General features: G+C 44.6%; 1 protein-coding gene across 1 annotated transcript in view; it reads right to left on the bottom strand.

Annotated features, from left to right (window-relative positions):
- The window catches only part of hibadhb (3-hydroxyisobutyrate dehydrogenase b), a 144,619-nt gene that overhangs the window by 105,485 nt on the left and 13,340 nt on the right, over positions 1-25,794 (bottom strand). The window contains exon 3 of the mRNA XM_078239879.1: positions 4,961-5,070. Within this exon, the coding sequence (XP_078096005.1) occupies positions 4,961-5,070 (110 nt within the window). The remainder of the gene's footprint in view (positions 1-4,960; positions 5,071-25,794) is intronic.

Genomic DNA, 25,794 nt, shown 5'->3' with positions numbered 1-25,794 from the left:
ATCACAAAGCGTTGGCTTACAGATGCAGCAGGTAATTAAGAAGGCAAATGAATTTTGTCCTTCATTGCTAGAGGGATGGATTTTAAAAACAGCGAGGTTATGTTGCAGCTGTATAAGTGCTGGTGAGGCCACACCTGGAGTATTGTGTACAGTTTTCGTCTCCTTACTTGAGAAAGGATTTAGTGGCACTGGAGGGGGTGCAGAGGAGATTCACTCGGTTGATTCTGGAGGAGAAACTGAGTAGACTGGGACTATACTCATTGGAATTAAAGAAGAATGAGGGTGGATCTTACAGAAACATAAAATTATGTAGGGAATAGGTTAGAAGCAGGGAGGTTGTTTCCACTGGTGGGTGAAACCAGAACTAGGGGGCAGAGCCTCAAAATAAAGGGGGAACAGATTTAGGATTGAGTTGAAGAGGAACTTCTTCATCCAAAGGCTTGTGAATCTGTGGAATTCCCTACCCAGTGAAGCAGTTGAGGCTACTCGTTGAATGTTTTTAAGGTAAAGATAGATAGATTTTTGAACAGTAAAGGAATTAAGAGTTATGGTGAACAGGCAAGTAAGTGGAGCCGAGTCCATTGAAAAGATCAGCCATGATCTTACTGAATGGTGGAGCAGGCTTGAAGGGCCAAATGGCCTACTCCTGCTCTTCGTTCTGATGTTATGTTCTTAGTAGAGGAATATTTTCAGAAAGGAAATGCCTATAAAAGCCAAAGTCCAGGGGTCAAACAGCGAACCCTCACCACATTTTTGAATATATCACATGCAACCACTATTCTCTATGGCTTCAGCAAGGAGGGGGAATACTCATTCTCTGGATGAGGCTCAGATTATGAACTAAACAGCTAACTGAATAGGTATGCAGCACAAACAGAATGTTACAACAGTTTACAAGCTTTACTTTGCTCCTTCCAATGTCAAAAGATAAAGACAGTTGCAAACTATTTCTCAACATTGACCCTCATAAACAGATCTACATTTCTTACAAGACAAAACACCGCCACTAAGTTTGAGAGCACAATCTCACAGCAGGCTACAAACTGACCAATGCTTTCGGCATGGACAAACTCAGAAAAGCCCATTATCAGGAGCACCAGCCAGAGAGCTGCCCATTAAAGTTATGAAGAATTACGAGGTGGGACTTTCTGCCTATTCTGTGGGGCAGCCCGCTATTGGCGATGGTGGGATTGTCTGGTCCCGCTGATGTCAACGGCTTTTTCCATGGCTCACCCCCTCCACTGCCAGGAATCTCCATCGGTTGGACGGAAGATCCCGCGTGCTAAAGGGCTGGAAAATTACAGCCACAGATCATTTGATTTGTTGTCACATGTAGTCGTATACAGTGAAAACTATTTTTTCTTGCACGATATACAAAGCATACCATTCATAGAGAAGGAAATGAGAATGCAGAATGTAGTGTTACAGTCATAGTTAGGGTGGAGAGAAAAGCGAACTTAATGCAAGATAGGTCCATTCAAAAGTCTGATGGCAGCAGGGAAGAAGCTGTTCTTGAGTCGGTTGGTACATGACCTCAGACTTTTGTATCTTTTTCCCGATGGAAGAGAGAATGTCTGGGGTGCGTGGGGTCCTTAATTATGCTGGCTGCTTTGCCAAGGCAGCGGGAAGTATAGACAGAGTCAATGGATGGGAGGCTGGTTTGCGTGATGGATTGGGCTACATTCACGACCTTTTGTAGTTCCTTGCAGTCTTAGGCAGAGCAGGAGCCATACCAAGCTGTGATACAACCAGAAAGAATGTTTTCTATGGTGGATCTGTAAAACTTGGAGACAGTCGTGACATGTCAAATTTCCTTAGTCTTCTGAGAAAGTAGAGGCGTTGGTGGTTTTTCTTAACTATAGTGTGGAGATGGGGGGGGACCAGGACAGGTTGTTGGTGATCTGGACACCTAAAAACATGAAATTCTTGTCTCTTTCTACTTCATCCCCATTGATGCAGCCAGGGACACGTTCTCCAATACACTTCCTGAAGTCGATGACTACCTCCTTTGTTTTTTTGATATTGAGGGAGAGATTATTGTTGCTGCACCAGTTCACTAGATTCTCCATCTCATTCCTGTACTCTGTCTCCTCATTGTTTGAGATCCGACCCACCACAGTGGTGTCGTGAGCAAACTTGAAAATCGAGCTGGAGGAGAATTTGGCCAGTCATCAGTGTATAAGAAGTATAGTAGGGGGCTGAGAACACAGCCTTGTGGGGCACCAGTGGAGGATGGTCGTGGAGGTGGTGTTGTTGCCTATCCTTACTGATTGTGGTCTGTGGGTTAGGAAGTTCAGAATCCAGTCACAGAGGAAGGAGCCGAGGTCCAGGCCACGGAGTTTGGAGTTAATTTTCATAGGAATAATCGTGTTGAAGGCCGAGCCATAGTCAATAAAAAGGAGTCTGACATAGGTGTCTTTGTTATCTCGGTGATCCAGGGTTGAGTGCAGGGCCAGGGAGATGGCATCTGCTGTGGACCTGCTGCGGCAGTAGGCAAACTGTAGTGGATCCAGGTAGTCCGGGAGGCTGGAACTGATTTGGGCCATACTAGCCTTTCGAAGCACTTCGTAATGATGGATGTCAGAGTCACCGGACGATAGTCATTTAGGCATGCTGCTTGGTTTTTCTTTGTTACTGGGATGATGGCTGTCTTCTTGAAGCAGATAGGGACCTCCGATTGTTGTAAAGAGAGGTTGAAGATGTCTGTGAATACCCCCGCCAGCTGATCCGCGCAGGATCTGAGTGCTCGTCCAGGTACCCCATCTGGGCCAGTCGCTTTCTGTGGGTTGACTTTCAAGAAAGCTGCTCTGACATCTGCAATGGTGACCTCAGATACAGGTTCATCCAGTGCTTCCAGGGTGGAGGGCATGCTCTTGCTGGCCTCTTGCTCAAAATGGGCGTAGAATGCATTGAGCTCATCAGGGAGGGGTGCTTTGGAGCTGGCAATTTTACATGCCTTCATTTTGTAGCCTGTTATGTCTTGCAGACTTTGCCACAGTCGACGGAGATCTGTGTGGCTAGCATGGGACTCTAGCTTGGTCCAGTACTGTCTTTTGGCACCTTTGATGGATCTCCTTAGATTGTATCTGGCTTTCTTGTATAGACAGTAAGGAGTCTAACAACACCAGGTTAAAGTCCAACAGGTTTATTTGGTAGCAAACGCCACTAGCTTTCGGAGCGCTGCTCTTTCGTCAGATGAGTGGGAGATCTGCTCATAAACAGCAAACAGGGCATATAAAGACACAAACTCAATTCACAGAATAATGTATAATGATTGGACTGCGAGTCTTTAGAGCTAATCAAGTCTTAAAGGTACAGACAATGTGAGTGGAGAGAGCATTAGCACAGGTTAAAGAGATGTGTATCGTCTCCAGACAGGACAGCCAGTGAGACTTTGCAAGTCCAGGCAAGTTGTGGGGGTTACAGATAGTGTGACATGAACGCAAGATCCTGGTTGAGACCGTCCTCATGTGTGCGGAACCTGACTATCAGTCTTTGCTCAGCGACTCTGCGCTGTCATGTGTCATGAAGACCGCAGAAGTGGGGGTGTGGGGATGGCCTTGGCGAGATGTTCGTCTTCATCACTGACATGTTGAAGGCTCCAGAGGAGATGTCGTAGCTTCTCCGCTTCGGGGAAGTACTGGACGACGAAGGGTACTCTGTCCACCGTGGTTGCCTTCTGAGGCGGTCAGTGCGGTTTTTGGCTGTGGCACGTCGGTTCACATCATCATTCACATTGTCTGTACCTTTAAGACTTGATTAGCTGTAAAGACTCACATTTCAATCATTATTCATTATTCTGTAAATTGAGTTTGTGTCTTTATATGCCTTGTTTGCTGTTTACGAGCAGATCTCCCACTCACCTGACGAAGGAGCAGCGCTCCGAAAGCTAGTGGCGTTTGCTACCAAATAAACCTGTTGGACTTTAACCTGGTGTTGTTAGACTCCTTACTGTGTTTACCCCAGTCCAACGCCGGCATCTCCACATCATTTCTTGTATAGGTCAGTGTCGCCTGACTTGAACACCTCAGACTTAGACAGTGCCCCTGTTCATCCATGGTTTCCGGTTGGGAAACACATGGATTTGCTTCTTTGGCACACAGTCTTCTACACACTTACTAATGAAGTCAGTTACTGTCGTGGCGTACTCACTCAGGCTGGTCCGCAGAATTTTTAAATACTGACCAGTCCATTGACTCCAAGCAGATCCGTAGGAGATCATCCGATTCCTCAGACCAACATTGCATGACTTTCTTTGGTGGATTCTCCCGCTTCAGTTTTTGCTTGTAGGCCAGGAGCAGGAGCACAGCCTTGTGGTCTGATTTGCCATAAGCGTGGGCGGGCGATAGAGAGGTAGGCAACCCCTTCATAAGAAGTTTGTTCCACACTCTCATCCCAAACACAAATTAAATGCTCGAAAACAGCAATGAATGTTACAAAACATGTGCTTAATTTTTAAGTTCAATAAAAAATTCAAGGGCAGGATTGAACCAGGTTTCAATAAAACAACTCCTATTATCACATTAGATTATTAAACATGGCAACTTATTTCATACATAACCTATAATTCAAAACCTCTGTGCTTAAACATAATACCTATGTATTTCACTGAGGATGGGTCAAGGAGAGAACATGCAGTATAGTACACGACAATAAGGGTCAATGTTGAGAAATAGCTTGGAACCGTCTTATCTTTTGACATTGGAAGGAGCAAAATAAAGCTTGTAACATTCTGTTTGTGCTGCATACCTGTTCAGTTAACTGTTTCGTTCATAACCTGAGCCTCATTCTAGGAGTATTCCTCTCCTCCCTCAAGCCGTAGAGAATCATTTGGTTGTCCGTGGTATATTCCAAAATGTTACAGTACTGTGGTAAGGGTTTGCTCCAGTTTCCAGTACTACTTTGATATCAACTACAACTGTTTGTAACAAATTATTGTGCAGTACACTGAGTTACCTACTTCAAAATGCCATTTTGACCAGCATAAACTTCAATCACGTTAGGACTTGACGGCAGCATAGTTATGACTCTATCAGCTCGCTCAGCTACATCAGAAGGGGAGTCCACGATCTACGAAACAAAACTATTCTTTATAGGAAGAAATCAGTCAAGTAAACAGCTTAAACAATTTGGGGACGAATTTTAAAAAGCTCAAGTGTGAAAGAGTAATCAAGTTTTGCACTTTGGAGAGGTAACTCAAAAACCCTTCAATAGAGAACAAATAGAACACCTTTAAAGGTGTCATTTGACGTACATGCTGCATAATTACACATATCGATCAAGCTAAGTTAATCACAGCAAATTTTTATTTTATTTTTAAAAAGTCTCCATTTAACCTGCACGTAGAAAGGAGAAAGTTTTCACTGGAAAAATACAGGAACATGCAGAAACATTAAGTTAAATCAATCGCAAAGCAAAACAACAGGTCATGGCCCAATTGGTGTTATCAATGTTTATGTTCCAAATGAGTTTCTTCCCACTCTATCAATATTAAACGGTAATCAGAGATGCAAAGAAAAATGGAGGTGGGAGAAAAGCATAGGTGTTAGCTTGTGTGATTGAGCACAAAATGTAGACTGACACTATCGTGCAATACTGAGGGAATGCAGCAATGTCAGAGGTGCTGTCTTTTGGATAGGATATTAAAACGGTTTGGTTGCTTTTTCAGGCAGAAGTAAAAGGTTGCATGACACTATTTAAAAGAAAACACTTCTCCGATGTCTGGGACCAGTACTTATCCTTTGACTACTATTATTAAAACACAATGGCCTCAGTTCTGTGGTTTTGATGACAACAAATCTGTCTACATTCCCCAGCATTCCATTGTGCAACTGACAGCAATCTATGGGGCAGAATTCTCCCATCCCGCCCGCAGCAGCATTGTGCTGCGGGAGTCATGGACTCTCCACTCCAAAGGTCCAAAGTTCGACCAGGGGTGGGGTGCAAGGTGAGGGATGGAGCTGATGGAGACAGTGTGATAGGAGGACTGTGCAAGAGTGGGAGATGGAAGGGAGAGAGGGCACGGTGGCAGACAAAGGTGCAAGGAGATGGATGAGAATAACAAATAACGGAAGGCAAAGGGAAGACAGAGGAAGAAGGAAGCTGGGCCCTGACGAGGCTGAATGCAACGCTCACAAACAAGGGGGTCAAAGGGATATCACATAATTTACTAGAAGAGGATGCACGAAACCTCCAGATGGGGTGGGTAGGACATGGGCTCCAGATGATGGGCTCGGGGTGGGGAGGAGTGGGTGGTTGAATCAAAGTGTAAAATCTTCTTGAGGTTGCTAGTCTTTTGCCTCTGGGTCCTGGACATCTTGCATGGTCTTGTGAAGATTGGGGGCTGGAGAGAGTGAAGCGTGTTGCATTTCCATATGGTGCCTGAACCTTCAAACCCGCTACTTGACGGCAGCTGGACACATCAACTGCCGGCCCGCCAGATGATTCAGAGGGAATTCACTTGTGTATAATAAATAAGCTCCTAAGTGCAGGATCTGGCGCAGCATCCCACAATTCTGGCCAGTGGGAAAGGTGCCACCAGAGATGCCTGACACCAAACAGTCTCAAAAATAGAGAATTTTGCCCGTGGTGTATACCTATCTGCAGTTAAATGTAAAAAATGGTTGTCCGTGATTCTCTGCCCCACCATAGTATGCTGATATCCTTACAGATGGAAATCAATTAGAAACCACTAATCTGATGTGAGCTTTTGACTTCCTGCACTAATATTCTTGCTGTAAAAACGTTTGAAAAGGTATGTCCTGTTGAATAAGGTGTAACGGGATTGTAAATGGCGTGCTGCACAAGTTCTCTGGCCTGTGAAGCTAATTTTATATTCATAGAATGTCCAAATTAGCTTTTCAATGATAAAACTTCCACAGATTTTTTAAAAATCGTTTTTCAGTTTGTTATTTCAGCTTCAAGCTTCATCCCATGTCTAAATCTTCTGTAAAATTATAAACATGATAGTTTGCTGAAAGAACTCGTGTGTGATTGGCTGTTTAGTCCACTTGACACCAGAGATTTCTTATAGTTGGAGCCAGAATGAGATTATCAGAAAGGGTGGAGTCCATGCCACAGAGTTTGCTAGATCTTTGTGGGCAGCTTTCTTTGAGGTCAGTGCAAAATCAAGGCCACTATCTTATCATTTTCACATTGCTGTTTGTGAGGTATTGGTGTGCGTAATTTGGCTGCCATGTTTCCTACATTACAACAATGACAACACTTCAAAAATAAAGTTGATGGAATAGTACCTTGGAGCAAGTTCTTTCCTTTTTTCTTTGCACATCACATTAATGAGTTATTTCAGTAATTCAGTACTGATAATTCAACGACTGTCCTCTTTCAGCTGATAAATCAGTACTCCATCACTCGAAAGGTGTGCTGAGGGCAGCAAAGACAAAATGTACTCTGGATGCTCAACTTCAAAGCACATTAAGTGCAGCACTGCCATGACACCATGGACCACGCCCTGAACAAGGCAGCTGATAAACTGGGCTCGACAGTTATAGAGACACTAACACGAGAGAATAACCTACTGGACCTCATCTTTACCAATTGATTGATCGTAGATTTGTCTGTCCACGACGACAGTGGTAAGACAGCGATCGAGACACAGTGCTTATGGTGAACAAGTCCCTTCATTACACTAAGGACATCCTCCAACATGCATGGCTATGTTTATCACTTGAACACTTTGCTCACTCTTACGGAGAGCAGGATCCTCCCATACTCTCTGTACCAATCAATAATCCAAACATTAGGACTTTATCATCATCACTGCCAATGGATTCAATGTTCACATCTGCTGGCAGTCACAGCAGAAAACCCATGCACTCAAGAGCCTGTGGCCTCAGAGTCATCCATTGATACGGAGTGAAATCCTGAACTTCGTTAAATTCAGTTGTCCCTTCTGCTGGTGGGCTGAACTTAACAGTGTCAGAAGCAGTTGGAAATGGATTCAATGGTCAATACTTCCCACAATGAACAGACAGAATGTCACATAAACATCTAATTTAAATGCCACAGTTCCATCAGGCATAAGGATCATGTTTTGCACCAAACATTTCTTGTAGTGCTGTTCACTAATAACCATTGTTGTCTGGTGGCGCAATGCACTGGAGTCACAGTTGTCAACTAACAAGGCAGCTTTTCAGTTTTGTGATATCATGCTTTGGCGAAAATAAAAAGGAAACTGCATGAAAAAGATCAGTCAGCCACCCTGCGTGTTCTTCTGTTGGTTACAAGCAAAGATCATTTAGGATTTTTGAATTCCTATTTACCACTAGATTTCTAATTATTCCCCATCACAATAACACAACTATAGCAATAATTCACCATCTGATTATATTTCCATCTATGTAGAACATAAAGAAATAGCAGGAGCGGGCTATCTGGCCCCTCAAGCCTGCTCTGCCATTACTCCGTTATGGCTGATCTTCCACCTCACCTTCCCCACCTGCTCCCTCAAAACTTGAGGGTGGAATTCTCCCATGACCCCATCAGTAATTTCAATGGTGGGGACAATTTGGTGGGTATCCAATAATTGGTTTCTTGCTGGTGTGAATCTCATGGGATTTGCACTGAGCCTGAAGTGGTGGATCAGGAAACACACTGGTGGCCAGTGTGAAACGGATTTGCACCCGGTTAATGGAATGCAGACGAAGACCCAACCAAAATCTTCCCACCACTCCCAATTCTCCACGACACCAGCAGGAAAGCACGCCAGTCCAGTTGTCTGGAACAACGTGGCATGCAGAAGTTGGGACTCACCCGAACAATGCCTGGGGCTGCCTCCAGAGTTCAGAATGGGGGCCACTAGTAACCCCCTGGACCCCGGAACACCACAGCACTGGGTGGGGAGAGCATCTACAAGTGGATCTTTGAGGTTCAGTGACATGAGGAGGTCCATCTGACAGCCAGAGTGTGTTCCTGGAGATCCAGCTTTTCGGGAAGTCTAGCTTCATTCTTCAACGGTGTGTCAGCGATGCTGCGAGCCTTTTCAATATGGCACTCAAATAGGATAGTGGCATCCGTGCCAACAGGCCCGCCCTGCCATGAAATGCAGTGCAAAACTCCCAGGTGTATAATTAATGAGGTCAGGGCCGGACAATATGGCATGGCTTCCCACCAGCCTCCACAGCGGGAAACATTCCATGCTGCAGGCCCACCACGGGACATAATCCCAGATGGGAAAATTCCGCCCTTACAGAGTCCAAAAGTCTATTGATATCAGCTTTGAATATATTCAATGTTTATGTAAGGTTCTCTGAGAAGCAGAATCCCAAAGATTCACAATCCCCATTCTCTGCTAATGCGAAATGGCCAACCTTTTATCCTGCGACCCTGTCTCCTGGTTCAAGATTCTGCAACCAGGGGTAACAGCCTTTGAAATCAGTCTGGTGAACCTTTGTTGAGCTCCTTCAAAGGCAAGGAGAGCAAAATTGCGCAGTGTGTTTTTACCAAAGCCATATGTAATGGAGCAAGACCTGTTTAACATTCCACCTCTTTGCAATAAAGATTGCCATGACATTTGCTTTCCTAACTGCTTGTTGTACTTGGGTGTTATTCATGTTCAAGGACACTCAAATCCCTCCGAATCCAAATATTTATTCACTGAATCATTTCTCACGCTTCGAATCATTGCAATTACCAAAATGAAAACCAAACTTTTTTATATTTTAGCAAGAGACGATTGCTTACAGTGTGTGTGGTGGGGAAGTGGGGAGACAGAAAGGAGCACCAGAGCATATGGTGGGTTTGGCTTAAACCTCAGTGGTCAGTAACTGTCACCCATTATGTTCTATGCCTGTGCAGAAACCGTCCACTTTCCTCATCAAGCCTAGCTCCAGACTGGGAGGAACACAGCTCCACATTCAGGTGTGTTCCTTACACTGTGAATTAAACCCTTTTTATTTTAACACTGCGTTATGTGCACCAGAATGCACAGCAAAACTGCAGCCTCAGAGTGTTAGTTGAAATTGTTGTTAGAAAATTTGAAGTTTATTTGACTTGGTTCACATTAAAATCAATGATATCAAGGTGACCATTATGGAACTTTAATGTAATGTTAGTTTTGATTAGTAAAGTTGAATGAAAATACGATCAACAGCATCCACTACTTCTTGGCTAAGGTCCAGGAGAGGTTCACATGAATCAAAGGATTGGTGAATACATAAAATGAAACACAGCATTCAAATGGGGCAAGGGCTGCCACACCTCAGCACCCAATATTGATCGTAGGCTTGAATTTAAATTAAGGAACAAATTTAGCTGGCCAAGATCCATTTAGAGTGGGAGGGCAAATGAACAAATAATTCGAGTTATGAGCTTTGAATTTAAGTTTTTGGAACTTTTTCAGTGGCTAGCATTTTACAATCTGTTACACACGAGTTTACAGCACAAGTAATTTGGCCCAAGTCGTCTTTGCCAGCATTTACGCTCCACATGAGCCTCCTCCCATCACTCTTCATCTAGCCCCAACATTGAGCTTTCATTTAAATCATAGAATCTACAGTGCAGGAGGCCATTCGGCCCATCGAGCCTGCACTGACAACAATCCCACCCAGGCCCTATCCCCTTAACCCCACGTATTTGCCCTTCCAATCCCCCTGACACCAAGATTACATAGAACATAGAACATAGAACATAGAACATAGAACATATAGAACATAGAACATTACAGCACAGAACAGGCCCTTCGGCCCACGATGTTGCACCGACCAGTTAAAAAAAAAACTGTGACCCTCCAACCTAAACCAATTTCTTTTCGTCCATGAACCTATCTACGGATCTCTTAAACGCCCCCAAACTAGGCGCATTTACTACTGATGCTGGCAGGGCATTCCAATCCCTCACCACCCTCTGGGTAAAGAACCTACCCCTGACATCGGTTCTATAACTACCCCCCCTCAATTTAAAGCCATGCCCCCTCGTGCTGGATTTCTCCATCAGAGGAAAAAGGCTATCACTATCCACCCTATCTAAACCTCTAATCATCTTATATGTTTCAATAAGATCCCCTCTTAGCCGCCGCCTTTCCAGCGAAAACAATCCCAAATCCCTCAGCCTCTCCTCATAGGATCTCCCCTCCATACCAGGCAACATCCTGGTAAACCTCCTCTGCACCCTCTCCAAAGCCTCCACATCCTTCCTGTAATGTGGGGACCAGAACTGCACACAGTACTCCAAGTGCGGCCGCACCAGAGTTGTGTACAGTTGCAACATAACGCTACGACTCCTAAATTCAATCCCCCTACCAATAAACGCCAAGACACCATATGCCTTCTTAACAACCTTATCTACTTGATTCCCAACTTTCAGGGATCTATGCACACATACACCTAGATCCCTCTGCTCCTCCACACTATTCAAAGTCCTCCCGTTAGCCCTATACTCAACACATCTGTTATTCCTACCAAAGTGAATTACCTCACACTTCTCCGCATTAAACTCCATCCGCCACCTCTCGGCCCAACTTTGCAACCTGTCTAAGTCTTCCTGCAAACTACGACACCCTTCCTCACTGTCTACCACACCACCGACTTTGGTGTCATCAGCAAATTTGCTAATCCACCCAACTATACCCTCATCCAGATCATTAATAAATATTACAAACAGCAGTGGCCCCAAAACAGATCCCTGAGGTACACCACTTGTAACCGCACTCCATGATGAATATTTACTATCAACCACCACCCTCTGTTTCCTATCCGCTAGCCAATTCCTGATCCAATTTCCTAGATCACCCCCAATCCCATACATCTGCATTTTCTGCAGAAGCCTACCATGGTGAACCTTATCAAACGCCTTACTAAAATCCATATATACCACGTCCACTGCCTTGCCCCCATCCACCTCCTTGGTCACTTTCTCAAAAAACTCAATAAGGTTAGTAAGGCACGACCTACCTGCCACAAAACCATGCTGACTATCACCTATCAATTCATTACTCTCCAAATAACTATAAATCCTATCCCTTATAATTTTTTCCAACATCTTGCCGACAACAGAAGTGAGACTCACCGGTCTATAATTCCCGGGGAAGTCTCTGTTCCCCTTCTTAAACAATGGGACAACATTCGCTAACCTCCAATCTTCTGGTACTATACCAGAGGCCAACGACGACCTGAAGATCAGAGCCAGAGGCTCTGCAATCACTTCTCTTGCCTCCCAGAGAATCCTTGGATAAATCCCATCCGGACCAGGGGATTTATCTATTTTCAGACCCTCCAGAATATCCTGCACATCCTCCTTATCAACTGTAATACTGTCTATTCTACTCCCTTGCAACCCAGTGTCCTCCTCAGCTATATTCATGTCCCCTTGCGTGAACACCGAAGAGAAATATTGGTTCAATGCTTCACCAATCTCCTCCGGTTCCACACATAACTTCCCTCTGCCATCTATAACTGGCCCTAAACTTGCCCTAACCAACCTTCTGTTCTTGACATACCTATAGAACGCCTTAGGATTCTCTTTAACCCTATCCGCCAAAGTCTTCTCATGTCCTCTTTTAGCCCTTCTAAGCTCGCTCTTCAACTCCCTCTTAGCCAATCTAAAGCTTTCTAGTGCACTACCCGAGTGCTCACGTCTCATCCGAACATAAGCCTCCTTTTTCTTTTTAACCAACAAAGAAACTTTTTTGGTGCACCACGGTTCCCTAGCCCTACCAATTCCTCCTTGCCTGACAGGGACATACCTATCACAGACTCGCAGTAGCTGCTCCTTGAAAAAACTCCACGTCGGACGTTCCCAGTCCCTGTAATCTCCTAGTCCAACCTATGTTTCCTAATTCTCTCCTAATAGCCTCATAATTACCCTTCCCCCAGCTGAAACCACTGGCCCGAGGTTCATGCCTATCCCTTTCCATCACTAAGGTGAACGTAACCGAATTGTGGTCACTATCACCAAAATGCACACCAACTTCCAAGATTGGCAAGAATCTCTTTGGACATGCATTGTTCTTTTGGAACCTGAACCAGCATGCAATTCACCAAAGACAATGGGACGGCATAGTAGCACAGCAGCTAGCACTGCTGCCTCACAGAACCAGGGACAAAGGTTCAATTCCGCCTTGGATAACTGTGGTGGAGTATGCACACTCTTCCCGTGTCCGTGTGGGTTTCCTCCGGGTGCTCCGGTTTCCTCCCACAGTCCAAAGATATGCAGGTTAGGTGGATTGGCCATGGTAAATTGCCCCTTAATGTTCCCAGATCTGTAGGTTAGGGGGATTAGTTGGATAACGAGGATAGGGCCCAGTTGGGATGCTCTGTCAGAGAGTCGGCACAGACTCGATGGGCCAAATGGCCTCCTTCTGCACTGTAGGAATTCTACAACAGCTTGCCTTTACAGCTGAAGTATTCACATCAATTTTATAAACTAAATTCTACAGCCAGAGAAACATCAGCGATCTATTACCGCTCTCATCCAGCTACTTAGCAGCTATTAAGCAGTTCTTAAATCAAAAGATTAGCGATCAATCAATGCTTGTCATAGTTCATTATTGGATTCACAACAGAGGCAGCAGGCACAGGGCTATTGTAAGAATATTGCAGCTTTGAATTCAAGCTCGTAATGATCGCTTGAATTCCTAGTATTACACTAGCCTTTCCTAGCATCGGTAGTAGAATCAATAAAGAAAACAGTTAAAGGAGAAGACAAGGTTAAATGATTCTATTGACAATTTATAAGCCCCATAAGAAACAGTAGAATTTCTAATACACACACCACCATCCAATATCCTGATAACTGCTGCAATTTTCACAAGTCAAATCCTCAGTCGAGATCGTCTAACTGTTTAGTTTATTTTGATATTTGTGCTTTACTGGCCTCCATTGTAGATGGAACCAGTTCCAAGTTTATCCGTTTGTCAGCAGAGCATCTCTAGCCAATGGCTTACCTTCCTTGGCAAACATCATCTGAAGACACTGGGTCAGCTTTCACAAGCACGCTTAACTCCCAGGGGTAGTTCTCTCTCCACCATCTCTATAATGTCATCATGCCTCATAACAGTTTACTCTGCGTAAACCAACAATTCTTATCAGACCCTTAATTAGTTTAGTCACAAGTAGTCTTTACTTGAAAGAATGTGACATTTTGGGGAAACAAAACAACGCAGCTCTACGACCAAAAATGAGTATTCCATTCATTGACTTTTCTTTATCAAAGCAAATATCTGTTCCAGTACATTTTGGTTGAATGCAAAATTATTTTTTGTGAATGTACATTCGGTGGATACGAAACAGGTAGCTTCAATAACACTTTGCCACAGGATTGCTCCCTCCCTCTCAAAGCTTCATAAGAAAATCCTACTGTAGGTTAAAATTAATTCTCTCCTTGCAAGTTCTCCATGATGCTTCATTTCTTCATCTCCACCTTTGTCCCCAGCAAACATTTAACTGTCTCTAGCCCTTTGGTATGGCTCTTCATTGCCATAAGTTCAAGAGGCCGATCACAGTGCATCTGGCACACAACCAGCTTGGCTTGTCTATCCACATCAAACACTAACAGGGCCCACTCTCCCCTGCTAAGGACATCCAGATTTCTGGGTCATCCTGAAGAGCAAAACGTACTCCTGCTTTCTTCTCTCCACTGCTGATGACCACCGTAAACACCTCTCAACCTCACCAACAATAAATGCAAGGAACTCATGCATGACTTTGTCACCACGATTGAGACGATCAGCTCAGCTGCCTTTGCCCCGGTGCTCCCTCTCGTCATGGAACTCTCTCCCTAACAGCAATGTGGGTGCATCTGTACCACATAGGCTGCTGCAGTTCAATAAGGCAGCTCAACACCACCTCCTCAAGGATAACAAATGAAGGGAGCACTCCATCAAGCTGTGTTAACCCAACGTTATTACAATTAGGCAGCTCTTCCTTGTGGCGTTTCCCTGCCTAGTTGATGCTCTGCAACTAAAAATATTTTATTTTATCTCACGGAGGAGGCTTCACACCAATTCACATCCAATAACCTTCTCTGAAAATTCTGCTCCCATTTTAGCAATGGTGATAAATTTCACCACAGCAGCTCAAACAAACCACAAAAATCTAAAACAATCAACATTTAAAAAAAACAACCTACAGAAAAGAAGTCAATTCACCTCATCCCCCAATGCGAATGGATCCTTTAAAAAAATTCCAGGATCTGACTCCGTAATCTGCATCTTGCCAAAAGCTTGTAAGCTGTTCCTTGGGTTACCCTATACTTGTACCAAGTTTTGTTGAAATCTATTCAGTCGTTTTTTTTAGATATATTATTTACAAACAGCCTAACAAACAGGGACAAAAACATTGCCTCCACCCATCTTCACTGGCGGAGGTAATTAGGGATGAGTAACAAGCAAAATTCACATCTCAAACAAATATTAAAAAAGCCCCATATCCACATCTCTCTGTAACTTCTCTCATCCTTTTCATGCCCAATATTAGCTAATCTTGCCCCAAGACCCCTGCTCTCATGATCCCATTCCCACCATATTGCTTCATCACAACTTCCTTTCCTGATCACCTGCCAACTGAAATTGTCATAGAGTCAGGAGGTTTACAGCATGGAAACAGACCCTTTGGCCCAACTTGTCCATGTTGCCCATTAAGCTAGTCTCAATTGCCCGTGTTTGGCCCATACCCCTCCATACCAATCCACCTCTACTATCATCTCTGGCAACTCTTTCCACTCACAACCCTGTATGAAAACATTGCCCCTCTGGACCTTTTGTTTTTGTAAATAGTTGTTTTTCCTCAGGTATTTCCCTTCTCCTTTTCAACGTTGTCATTATCAACTCTCCTTACTATCAATCCCACTCTCTTTGCAAGTTATTTCATCTCCAAACTTCCTTTCTCGCCAAAATGCTGGAGTGTTATGCAGCTACCGAACCAATGTCCACTTCCCATAATACCACTTACTGCTCTCCATTAAGGTTCCTCCTCTGCAAAAGAGCTAAACCAGCCCGAGCCAAAGTCATACTTGTGATTGTGACTGTAACTGTAATACACTGTTTTGACATAATCAACCTCCCCATCCTTCTCCAACTACGTTCCTGTGCCCGGCTCAGTGAAACTTTCCTCACTTGGATCCATTTTACCCATCTGAATGTCACCAGAACACTTCCAGCATTGGCTTCTCTTCCATGACACTGTCGTTCCTCAATATAAGCTGTCCCTTTGTGTCATCATCAGTCAGCTTCCAAAACTATGCTTACTGCTCTCTCTCTCCACAACCTCTATTATGGCAGACTGTGTGCCAAACATACAGTCTTGGATGAGCCCAATTTTCTTCACTCACAATGTTAAGATTGAAGCCATGAGCTTGAGCCCCGAACACAATTTCCAATCCCTCTCCACAAATTTCTGCCGCTGTTTCATACTGACCCAAACTATCCATGTTCTTTGTATCAAACTACATATTCTCGCCATTGTCAAGAAAGCTACATCCACTTTTAACAAAGGCCCACTCGGCTTGTACCTCAGACCATTTGCAACTGAAACACTTTTCCATGCCTGAAATGTAAAATTCTCATCCTTACATTTAAACCTCTTCATTGGCTCTCTCTAATCTGCCACAACAGTCGCAGAAACACTGGACTCCTGACTCTGACCTTTGGCGCAGTCTTTCTCCCTCCACCTCAAATAGTGGCTGTTTCTTCATCTTCTAAAGCCCACTCTCCAGACCTCCTTCCCGAAACTCCTCGACTTAGTTCAACACTTTTACAACCTTTTGTTCATCCAACATCTTCTTCATTGGGTGTTTGCTCCTCTCTGACAACTTTGTTCTTATGCATAAAAAAGTGAGACACAAATGCACCTTGTTGCTGTCCAGTAACTCTGCATATAATGCAAATAAACAGTAACAAACACAAAATGTTACTAAGCTGTTGCGGATGCTCATTCTTGTCCTCGATGCATGCACTATCCATTTGGGTGCTTTCTTTGCAAACAGAAATGGAAAGAGTTTGTCCATCATTTAAGCGGTTATTGGATAGGCACATGGAGCACACCAGGATGATAGGGAGCGGGATAGTTTGATCTTGGTTTCAGATAAAGCTCGGCACAACATCGTGGGCCGAAGGGCCTGTTCTGTGCTGTACTGTTCTATGTTCTCTATGTTCTATCATCCGCTATTTTCTCCAATTGCAGTTCTTCCTTAGAATGGCAATCTCTTATCTGCCCTGCATCCTCGGTCCTTCCTAAAAACTTCATAAAACAGTTTTGTGCAAAGTCAGTGTGATTAACTCACTGCAGGGTTTGACTCCACAAGTCAGCATTAATTAATATAACGAGCAATATTTCATTTCAATTAAACTTGTTTTTGTGTCAGAAAACATCTAATAGTTTTTTAAAATTCTTTCAAGGGATGAATGTTACTCAAGGCCAGCATTTGATGTCTATTCCTATTTGCTCATAAGAGGATGGTTGTGAGCACCTTTTTGAACTGCTGCAATTCACATGGTGTAAATATGCCCAATGTTACGGGTTTTGACCCAGCGATAAGTGAGGGAATGGCGATATATTTCCCTATTAGGATGGTGTGTGGTTTGGAGGGGTACTTGAAGATATTCTCTTAGGTCTGCTGCTCTTGTTTTACGAGGTGGTGGGGGTTGTGAGTTTGGATGTTGCTGCAGTACATCTTGTGGATGGTACACACTGCTGACACTGTGCACTGGTGGCAGATGGGGTGCCAATCAAGTGGCCTGCTTTGTCCTGGTTGTTTTTGAGCTTCCTGAATATGGCTGGAATTGCATTCATCCAGGCAAGATGAAAGTACTCGATTACACTCTTGTGGGTGGTGGCAGGCTTTGGGGAGTCAGCAGGTGAGATACTCACTGCAGAATTCCCAGCCTCTGACTTGCTCTCAGACACAGTATATCTTTTATTGCTTCATGGGATGTGACAGTCGCATCCAAGGCCAGCATTTCTTGCCCATTCCTAATTGCCCTTGAGAAGGAGGCAAGTGAGCCCATTTCTTGTACTGTTGCAGTCCATCTGGTGTAGGTACATCCAGTGGAAAGGAGTTCCAGGTTTTTGACCCAGCAACAGTGAATAAACGGCGATACAGTTCCAACTCAGTAGTGACGTGGAGGGTCTGCTATGCTTATCCTTCTCGGTGGTAGAGATCATGGGTTTGGAAGATGCTTGGTGAACTTTGCAACGCATCTTGCAGTTTGTAAACACTGCTGACAGTGTGCGTCAGTTGTAGGAGGGAGGGAATTTTTAAGGTGGGGTGCTGATGAAGCAGCCTTCTTTGTTTCGGATGGTGTCAAGCTTCTCGAGTGTTGTTGGATCTGCACAAATCCAGGCAAGTAAAGTTAAAGTTTAATTATTAGTCATAAATAGGCTTTAACACTGCCATGAAGTTACTGTGAAAATCCCTAGACGCCACACTCCGGCACCTGTTCGCGTACACCAAGGGAGAATTCAGCATGGCCAATGCACCTAACTAGCACGTCGTTTGGACTGTGGGAGGAGACCGAAGCACCTGGAGAAAAACCCACGCAGACACGGGGAGAACGTGCAGACGTTCACAGTGACCCAAGCTGGGAATCGAATCCAGGTCCCTGGCGCCATGAGGCAGCAGTGCTAACCACTGCACTCTGGAGAATATTCCATCACATTCCTGACTTGTGCTTTGTAGGTGGCAGACAAGAATTTGAAGTCAGATGAGTTACTTGTTGCAAAAGTCACAGCCTCTGTTCGGCTCTTGTAGCCACAATATTTATGCAGCTGGAACTGTCCTGTTTCTAGTCAATCGTAAGCCTCCAGATGTTGATAGTGGGAGATTCAGTGATGGCAATGCCACTGAATGTCAAGGAAAAATGGTGAAGATTCTCTCTCTTGTTGGAGCTGGTCATTACCTGGTACAATTGGCATAAATGCTACTCGCCACTCAGAAATTTAGGGCTTTGATCTGATCTAAAGATTGTGGGAATCACATTGCTCTGTCTGTTGCATGCTGCTTTCATTGTTTTGCACGTCATCCTGCATTGAAACGTCAGCTAGGTAGTATCTAATTTTTCGATACGAGTGAATGATATGCCAGGCCATGGGAATACAGATTGTAGTTGTATACAGTTCTTCTGCTGCTGATGGCCCACAACACCTCATGGGTGCCCAGTTCAGAGCTTTGATCTTAACTGAATCTACCTCATTTAGCCCGATAGTTTCACACAATAAGATAAAGGATATCCTCGATGTGACTGCAGGTCTTTTGTGGACTTCATCACCAGGACTTTGCAATAGTCTCCTCTACCAATACTGTCATGGACAGATATATCTGTGTCTAGATCTGAAAAGACAAGGTCAAGTTGGTATTTGCCTCGTCGGTTCATGGAATCAGAAAATTCCTACAGTGCAAAAGGAGAACACTTGGCCAATTGAGCCCACAACAATCCCACCTGGGCCCAATCCCCGTAACCCCACGTATTTATCCTGCTAATCCCCGACACTAGGGGGCAATTTAGCATGGACAATCCACCTAACCTGCACATCTTTAGACTGTGGGAGGAAAGCCCTGAATTTCTGAGTGGCGAGTAGCATTTGTGCCAATTGTACCAGGTAATGACCAGCTCCAACAAGAGAGAGAACCTTAACCATTTTTCCTTGACATTCAGTGGCATTGCCATCACTGAATCCCCCACTATCAACATCTGGAGGCTTACCATTGACCAGAAACAGGACAGGACCAGCTGCATAAATATTGTGGCTACAAGAGCCGAACAGGGGCTGTGAATTTTGCAACAAGCAACTCATCGGACTTCAAATTCTTGTCTGCCACCTACAAAGCACAAGTCAGGAATGTGATGGAATATTCTCCAGAGCGCAGACCCAGAGGAAACCCACGCAGACACAGGGAGAACTCCACACAAACAGTCACCCGAGGCTGAAATTGAACTCGGGTCCCTAGCGCTGTCAGGCAGCAGTGCTAACCACTGTGCCACCCCAGCATTTGCCACAAGCCCAGTCAGACATGTCATTCAGGATTCGGCCAGCTCAGCCAGTACTGGTACTACCAAGCCACCCTTGGTAATAGATATTGAAATCTCCTGTGCAGAGTACATTCTGTGTGTGGTCTTGCTACCCTCGGTCCTACTTCCGTGGAGAAGTACAGATTCATCAGCTGAGGGTGTGTGGTAATTTCAATCAGCAGGAGGCTGTGTTTAACCTGATTCTGAGGATTCATACATCCAAGGTCAATATTGATGACCCAGGGCCACTCTGTTCCAATTGTATACCACTGTCCTGCCCCTTTGGTTGGTCCATCCTGCCAGTGGGACAGGATATACCCGAGGACAGTGATGGATGAGTCTGGGATATTGCCTAAAGATATGATTCCGTGAGTATGGCTATATTGGTCAATTCGTCTTTGGTACAGCTCTTCCAATTTTGGCACAACTTCCTCAGATGTTAGTGAGGTGGACTTTTCATGGTCAATAGGGCATGGTGTGCCAAGGTTGACTCCAGGGTTTCCCTCTAGTTTTATTCTCATTCAACTGCTCTACAGCAATTTGATAAAACTGAGTGGCTTGCTAAACTATTCAGGGAACAGTGAGAGTAAACCCTATTACCGTTCATCTGGAGTCACATGCAGGTCAGACCAACTAAGGACAACAGATTTCCTTTCCTGAAGGACATTGACGAACCAAATGGGTTCTTACTGCAATTCAGTAGTTTTATGGTTAACATTACTGAGACAAGCTTTTTATCCCAGGTTTATTAATTTAATTTAAATTCCATCAGCTACCATAGTGGGATTTGAATGTATGTCTTCAAAACTAAGCTCCGAAAGCTTATGGTATTTACTACCAAATAAACCTGTTGGACTTTAACGTGGTGTTGTGAGACTTCTTACTGTGCTTACCCCAGTCCAACGCCGGCATCTCCACATCATGACTACCATCGACATCGCAAACTGCCGGCTCCAAGTGGAGAGGATCTCCAAGAAGATCGCGCATATCGACACAGACATCAAGTTTCTACAAACATGCAAGAAAGCAGACAAGATACCGAAAGGACTACGGATCACGAACCCACTCAGGTCAACCTTTAACACAGACTACGCTGAGAGACTTTGCCGTCGCACCTCTCTCACCCTCCTCAAACACCTCATACACCAGCTCTACAGCAAACGCCACAGCCTGGAAACCAAGATTGAATCCATATTCTCAACTTGTGCTCAGGACGCAGACCAGCTGCGAAACTCTGCCAAGCAGACGAGACAAAGGAACTACACCATCTACATGCACACCAAGAACAGGAAACTTGAGAAACTTGGCATCACCACCAGCAGCAACCAAGCCTCCCCTGGTACCACAGTAGAAAACAGTACCACTGCAGGAAAGTCCATTGTCAACTTATCGGACTACACACTTCAGCCAGATGAAATCGAAGTTCTCAGCCGAGGGCTCAACTTTTGCCCCACTACCAAAATAGACCCCATCAGTCTCGCAGCGGACACAGAGGAATTCATCAGGCGAATGAGGCTGCGGGAGTTCTTCCACAAACCCCGAGAGGCCAACAGCGAACACAATGAGACAGCTAATGAACCAGAACAGCAGACAGAGAGATCCGCAGTGCAACCGAAGAGGAAAGAGTCGAATTAGACTCCTCCGGAAGGCCGCTGCCCTCGACTTGACATCTATGCCCAAGCCATCAGGAGGTGCGTCAACACCAAATTCATCAGCCGCATTCACAAGACAGCACCGAACATCACCCAAGCACAACGCAATGCCATCCACGCTCTCAAGACCAACCGCAACATTGTCATCAAACCAGCAGACAAAGGAGGGGCCATCGTCATACTGAACAGAATGGATTACTGCAAAGAAGTGTACCGACAACTGAACAATGAGGAACACTACAGACAGTTACCCACAGATCCGACCAAACTCAACTCAACTCAACACTCTGATCAAAACCTTTGATCCGGGCCTTCAGAGCACCCTCGTGCTCTCATCTCACGTACTCCACGCGTTGGAGATCTCTACTGCCTCGCGAAAATACACAAGGTAAACACACCCGGCCGTCCAATCGTTTCAGGAAATGGAACCCTGTGCGAGAACCTCTCCGGCTATGTCGAGGGCATCTTGAAACCCATTGTACAAAGAACCCCCAGCTTTTATCGCGACACTACGGACTTCCTACAGAAACTCAACACACATGGAGCAGTTGAACCAGGAGCACTCCTCGTCACAATGGATGTCTCGGCACTCTACACCAGCATCCCCCATGACGATGGCATTGCTGCAACGGCCTCAGTACTCAATGCCGTCAACTGCCAGTTTCCAGATGCAATTTTACAACTCATCCGCTTCATCCTGGACCACAATATCTTCACCTTCAACAACCAGTTCTTCATCCAGACACACGGAACAGCCATGGGGACAAAATTCGCACCTCAATATGCCAACATCTTCATGCACAGGCTCGAACAAGACTTCTTCACCGCACAGGACCTTCAACCGATGCTATACACTAGATACATCGATGACATTTTCTTCCTTTGGAGTCATGGTGAGCAATCACTGAAACAACTATATGATGACATCAACAAGTTCCATCCCACCATCAGACTCACCATGGACTACTCTCCGGAATCGGTTGCATTCTTGGACACACGCATCTCCATTAAGGACGGTCACCTCAGCACCTCACTGTACCGCAAACCCACGGATAACCTCATGATGCTCCACTTCTCCAGCTTCCACCCTAAACATGTAAAAGAAGCCATCCCCTACGGACAAGCCTTCCGAATACACAGGATCTGCTCGGATGAGGAGGATCGCAACAGACACCTCCAGACGCTGAAAGATGCCCTCATAAGAACAGGATATGGCGCTCGACTCATCGATCAACAGTTCCGACGCGCCACAGCAAAAAACCGCACCGACCTCCTCAGAAGACAAACACGGGACACGGTGGACAGAGTACCCTTCGTCGTCCAGTACTTCCCCGGAGCGGAGAAGCTACGGCATCTCCTCCGGAGCCTTCAACAAGTCATTGATGAAGACGAACATCTCGCCAAGGCCATCCCCACACTCCCACTTCTTGCCTTCAAACAACCACACAACCTCAAACAGACCATTGTCCGCAGCAAACTATCCAGCCTTCAGGAGAACAGTGACCATGACACCACACAACCCTGCCACAGCAACCTCTGCAAGACGTGCCGGATCATCAACACGGATGCCATCATCTCACGTGAGAACACCATCTACCAGGTACACGGTACATACTCTTGGAACTCGGCCAACGTTGTCTACCTGATACGCTGCAGGAAAGGATGTTCCGAGGCATGGTACATTGGGGAAACCATGCAGACGCTACGACAACGGATGAATGAGCACCGCTCGACAATCACCAGGGAAGACTGTTCTCTTCCTGTGGGGGAGCACTTCAGCAGTCACGGGCATTCAGCCTTGGATCTTCAGGTAAGCGTTCTCCAAGGCGGCCTTCACGACACACGACAGCGCAGAGTCGCTGAGCAGAAACTGATAGCCAAGTTCCGCACACGAGGACGGCCTAAACCGGGATGCTGGATTTATGTCACATTATCAGTAACCCCCACAGCTTTCCCCCTGATCTTGCAGAATCTTACTAGCTGTTCTGTCTGGAGACAATACACATCTCTTTAACCTGTGTTTAATGTTCCCTCCACCCACATTATCTGTACCTTTAAGACCTGGCTGGCTGTAGAGATTTGCATTCTAATTAGTATTCTGTAACTTGATTTCTGTGTCTCTGTGCACTGTTGGAGAACAGATTTTCACTCCATCTGACGAAGGGGCAGCGCTCCGAAAGCTTATGGTATTTGCTACCAAATAAACCTGTTGGACTTTAACCTGGTGTTGTGAGACTTCTTACTGTTCAAAACTAAGTCCAGGCCTCTGGATTACAAATGAAATATCACCATTATGTTTCCTTCCCCAAAGGTACTTTAGACAAGAATAAAAAGCTATCATGCTAAGTTATTGCAGAAGAATGAGGGGTAAACAATTGAAAGCCTTCTCGACAGCAAAACGATGTTGTCTAAGAAGGAATTTACAGACAATTCAAGGCTGTGCTAGCACTAAAGTGAAGAGCAAAGAGCGATCCCAGAACTAAGTACATCACCATTAACAGAATGCTGCAAGTGGAAATTCTGTAGAGAAGGCAGAAAGTGCTGAATGACTGGAAGCTGATATTATAAATTTTTATCCACTGCTTAGTCCAAGTTAATGTGCATAAAAAGCGCAACTTAAACTGAATGAATACAACTAGAAGCTAGTCAAAATTATTTTTATATCTCACCAAAGTAATGGTACAGGAGGTCATGTATCTGAACTGAAATAGATGGGAGGTTATGGACAGCAAGATTTGATTCTGCAAGTCAGAGCTGTTCCTCCTGCCTCTCACCACTCATCTCAGAGCTCTCGCTCTCAGACAGTTTAAAGGAGAGAGAAACTCAAAGTGGTAGTCAGCGAGTGGAAGGTTTGGCAATTGTACAGAATGGCGAGAAGTTGAGTCAAGGAGTATGAGGTGTCGCAAACCGGAGGGTCTGCTGGAGGAAGGGTCCACGGCGACTAGGGTGGTTAAGAGACAGGGATGCGCACCGAGTGGTTCAGGAAGTGGGATCGGCAACAAGTAGGAGATAAGTAGAAAGTTACCATAATTCTTCCACATTTTAAAATTTGTTTCATTTCAGAAGGTAACTACATTAATTTGTCAATATAGGAATTTAGTAAAGTCTTTAAATTTACAGGGTATAATGTTTTAATGTTCTTTTGTGATTAGTCAGATCCTACAGAACAAAACTCAGCTTTTACTTTGTTTTTAAATGAGGAAATGCGATTTATTTAAACTTTTCAGGAACGCAACTACAATTCTAAGTGAGGAGTCACTGTAGGTGAGGATACTGCAGACACTTGTTCCAAAGTTCTCTCGATTCAGGAACTGTTCCCCTAAATTGGGAAAATGCATGCGTCACACTGCTATTTACGAAAGATGACAGAAGGTAACCAGGGAGACATAGACCAATTAGACCAATACCTGTTGTAGGGAAAATGCTAGAGTCTATAATTAGGGAGAGGGTGATGGAACACCTTGAAAATTGAGCTGATCGGAGAGAGCCAGAGAGAATGTTTGACAGTCAAACCTGCCAAACCTGAAGGAATATTTTGAAAAGGTGCTCAAGTAATGGACACGAAAAGGACTATGGATGTTATTTAAATGTATACCAGAAAGCAATTGACAAAGTCCCTCATAAGATAACCATGACTAAAGTTGAGGTTCATGAAATTCAAGCTAAATTATTGCCTGGTTAGGAAGTTGGTTGAGCCGAAGCCAGAGAACGGGGATAGGCGGCAGGTAATGATGTGACTAGTGTTACGATGCAAGGATCTGTATTAGGGTTCAACTACTGATCATATGGCTTGGGTGATGGAATAAAAAGTCACAAATTTGCAGATGACACAGAGATAGGCAACACTGTTAACAGTGTAGGTGGCAGCAGAAAATTACAAAGAGATCTTGGTAGATTAAGTGATGGATAAAACTGTGGCAAACAGATTTTAATATAGGTAAACGCAAGGTCATATACTTTGGACCTAATAAGGATAAAACAAAAGTAGTTTCTAAATGATGAATAGCTATAAACAATGGAAGTCCAAAGAGAATTTTGGCCAGATCATTAAAAAGTTATGAACAGTGCAGGAAATAGTTAAAAAGGTTAACTGATAACGGCCTTTCAGAAAAGATGCAAGAGGGTGAAATTTTGTTTCAAATATAAAAAGCCCTGGTCAGCAGCACAGTGATTAGCTCTGCT

The sequence above is a fragment of the Mustelus asterias genome, chromosome 2 (assembly GCF_964213995.1).
Source record: "Mustelus asterias chromosome 2, sMusAst1.hap1.1, whole genome shotgun sequence".
Lineage (NCBI taxonomy): Eukaryota > Metazoa > Chordata > Chondrichthyes > Carcharhiniformes > Triakidae > Mustelus > Mustelus asterias.
Note: the sequence above shows the minus strand (reverse complement) of the source record. Positions and strands in the feature narration are given on the sequence as shown.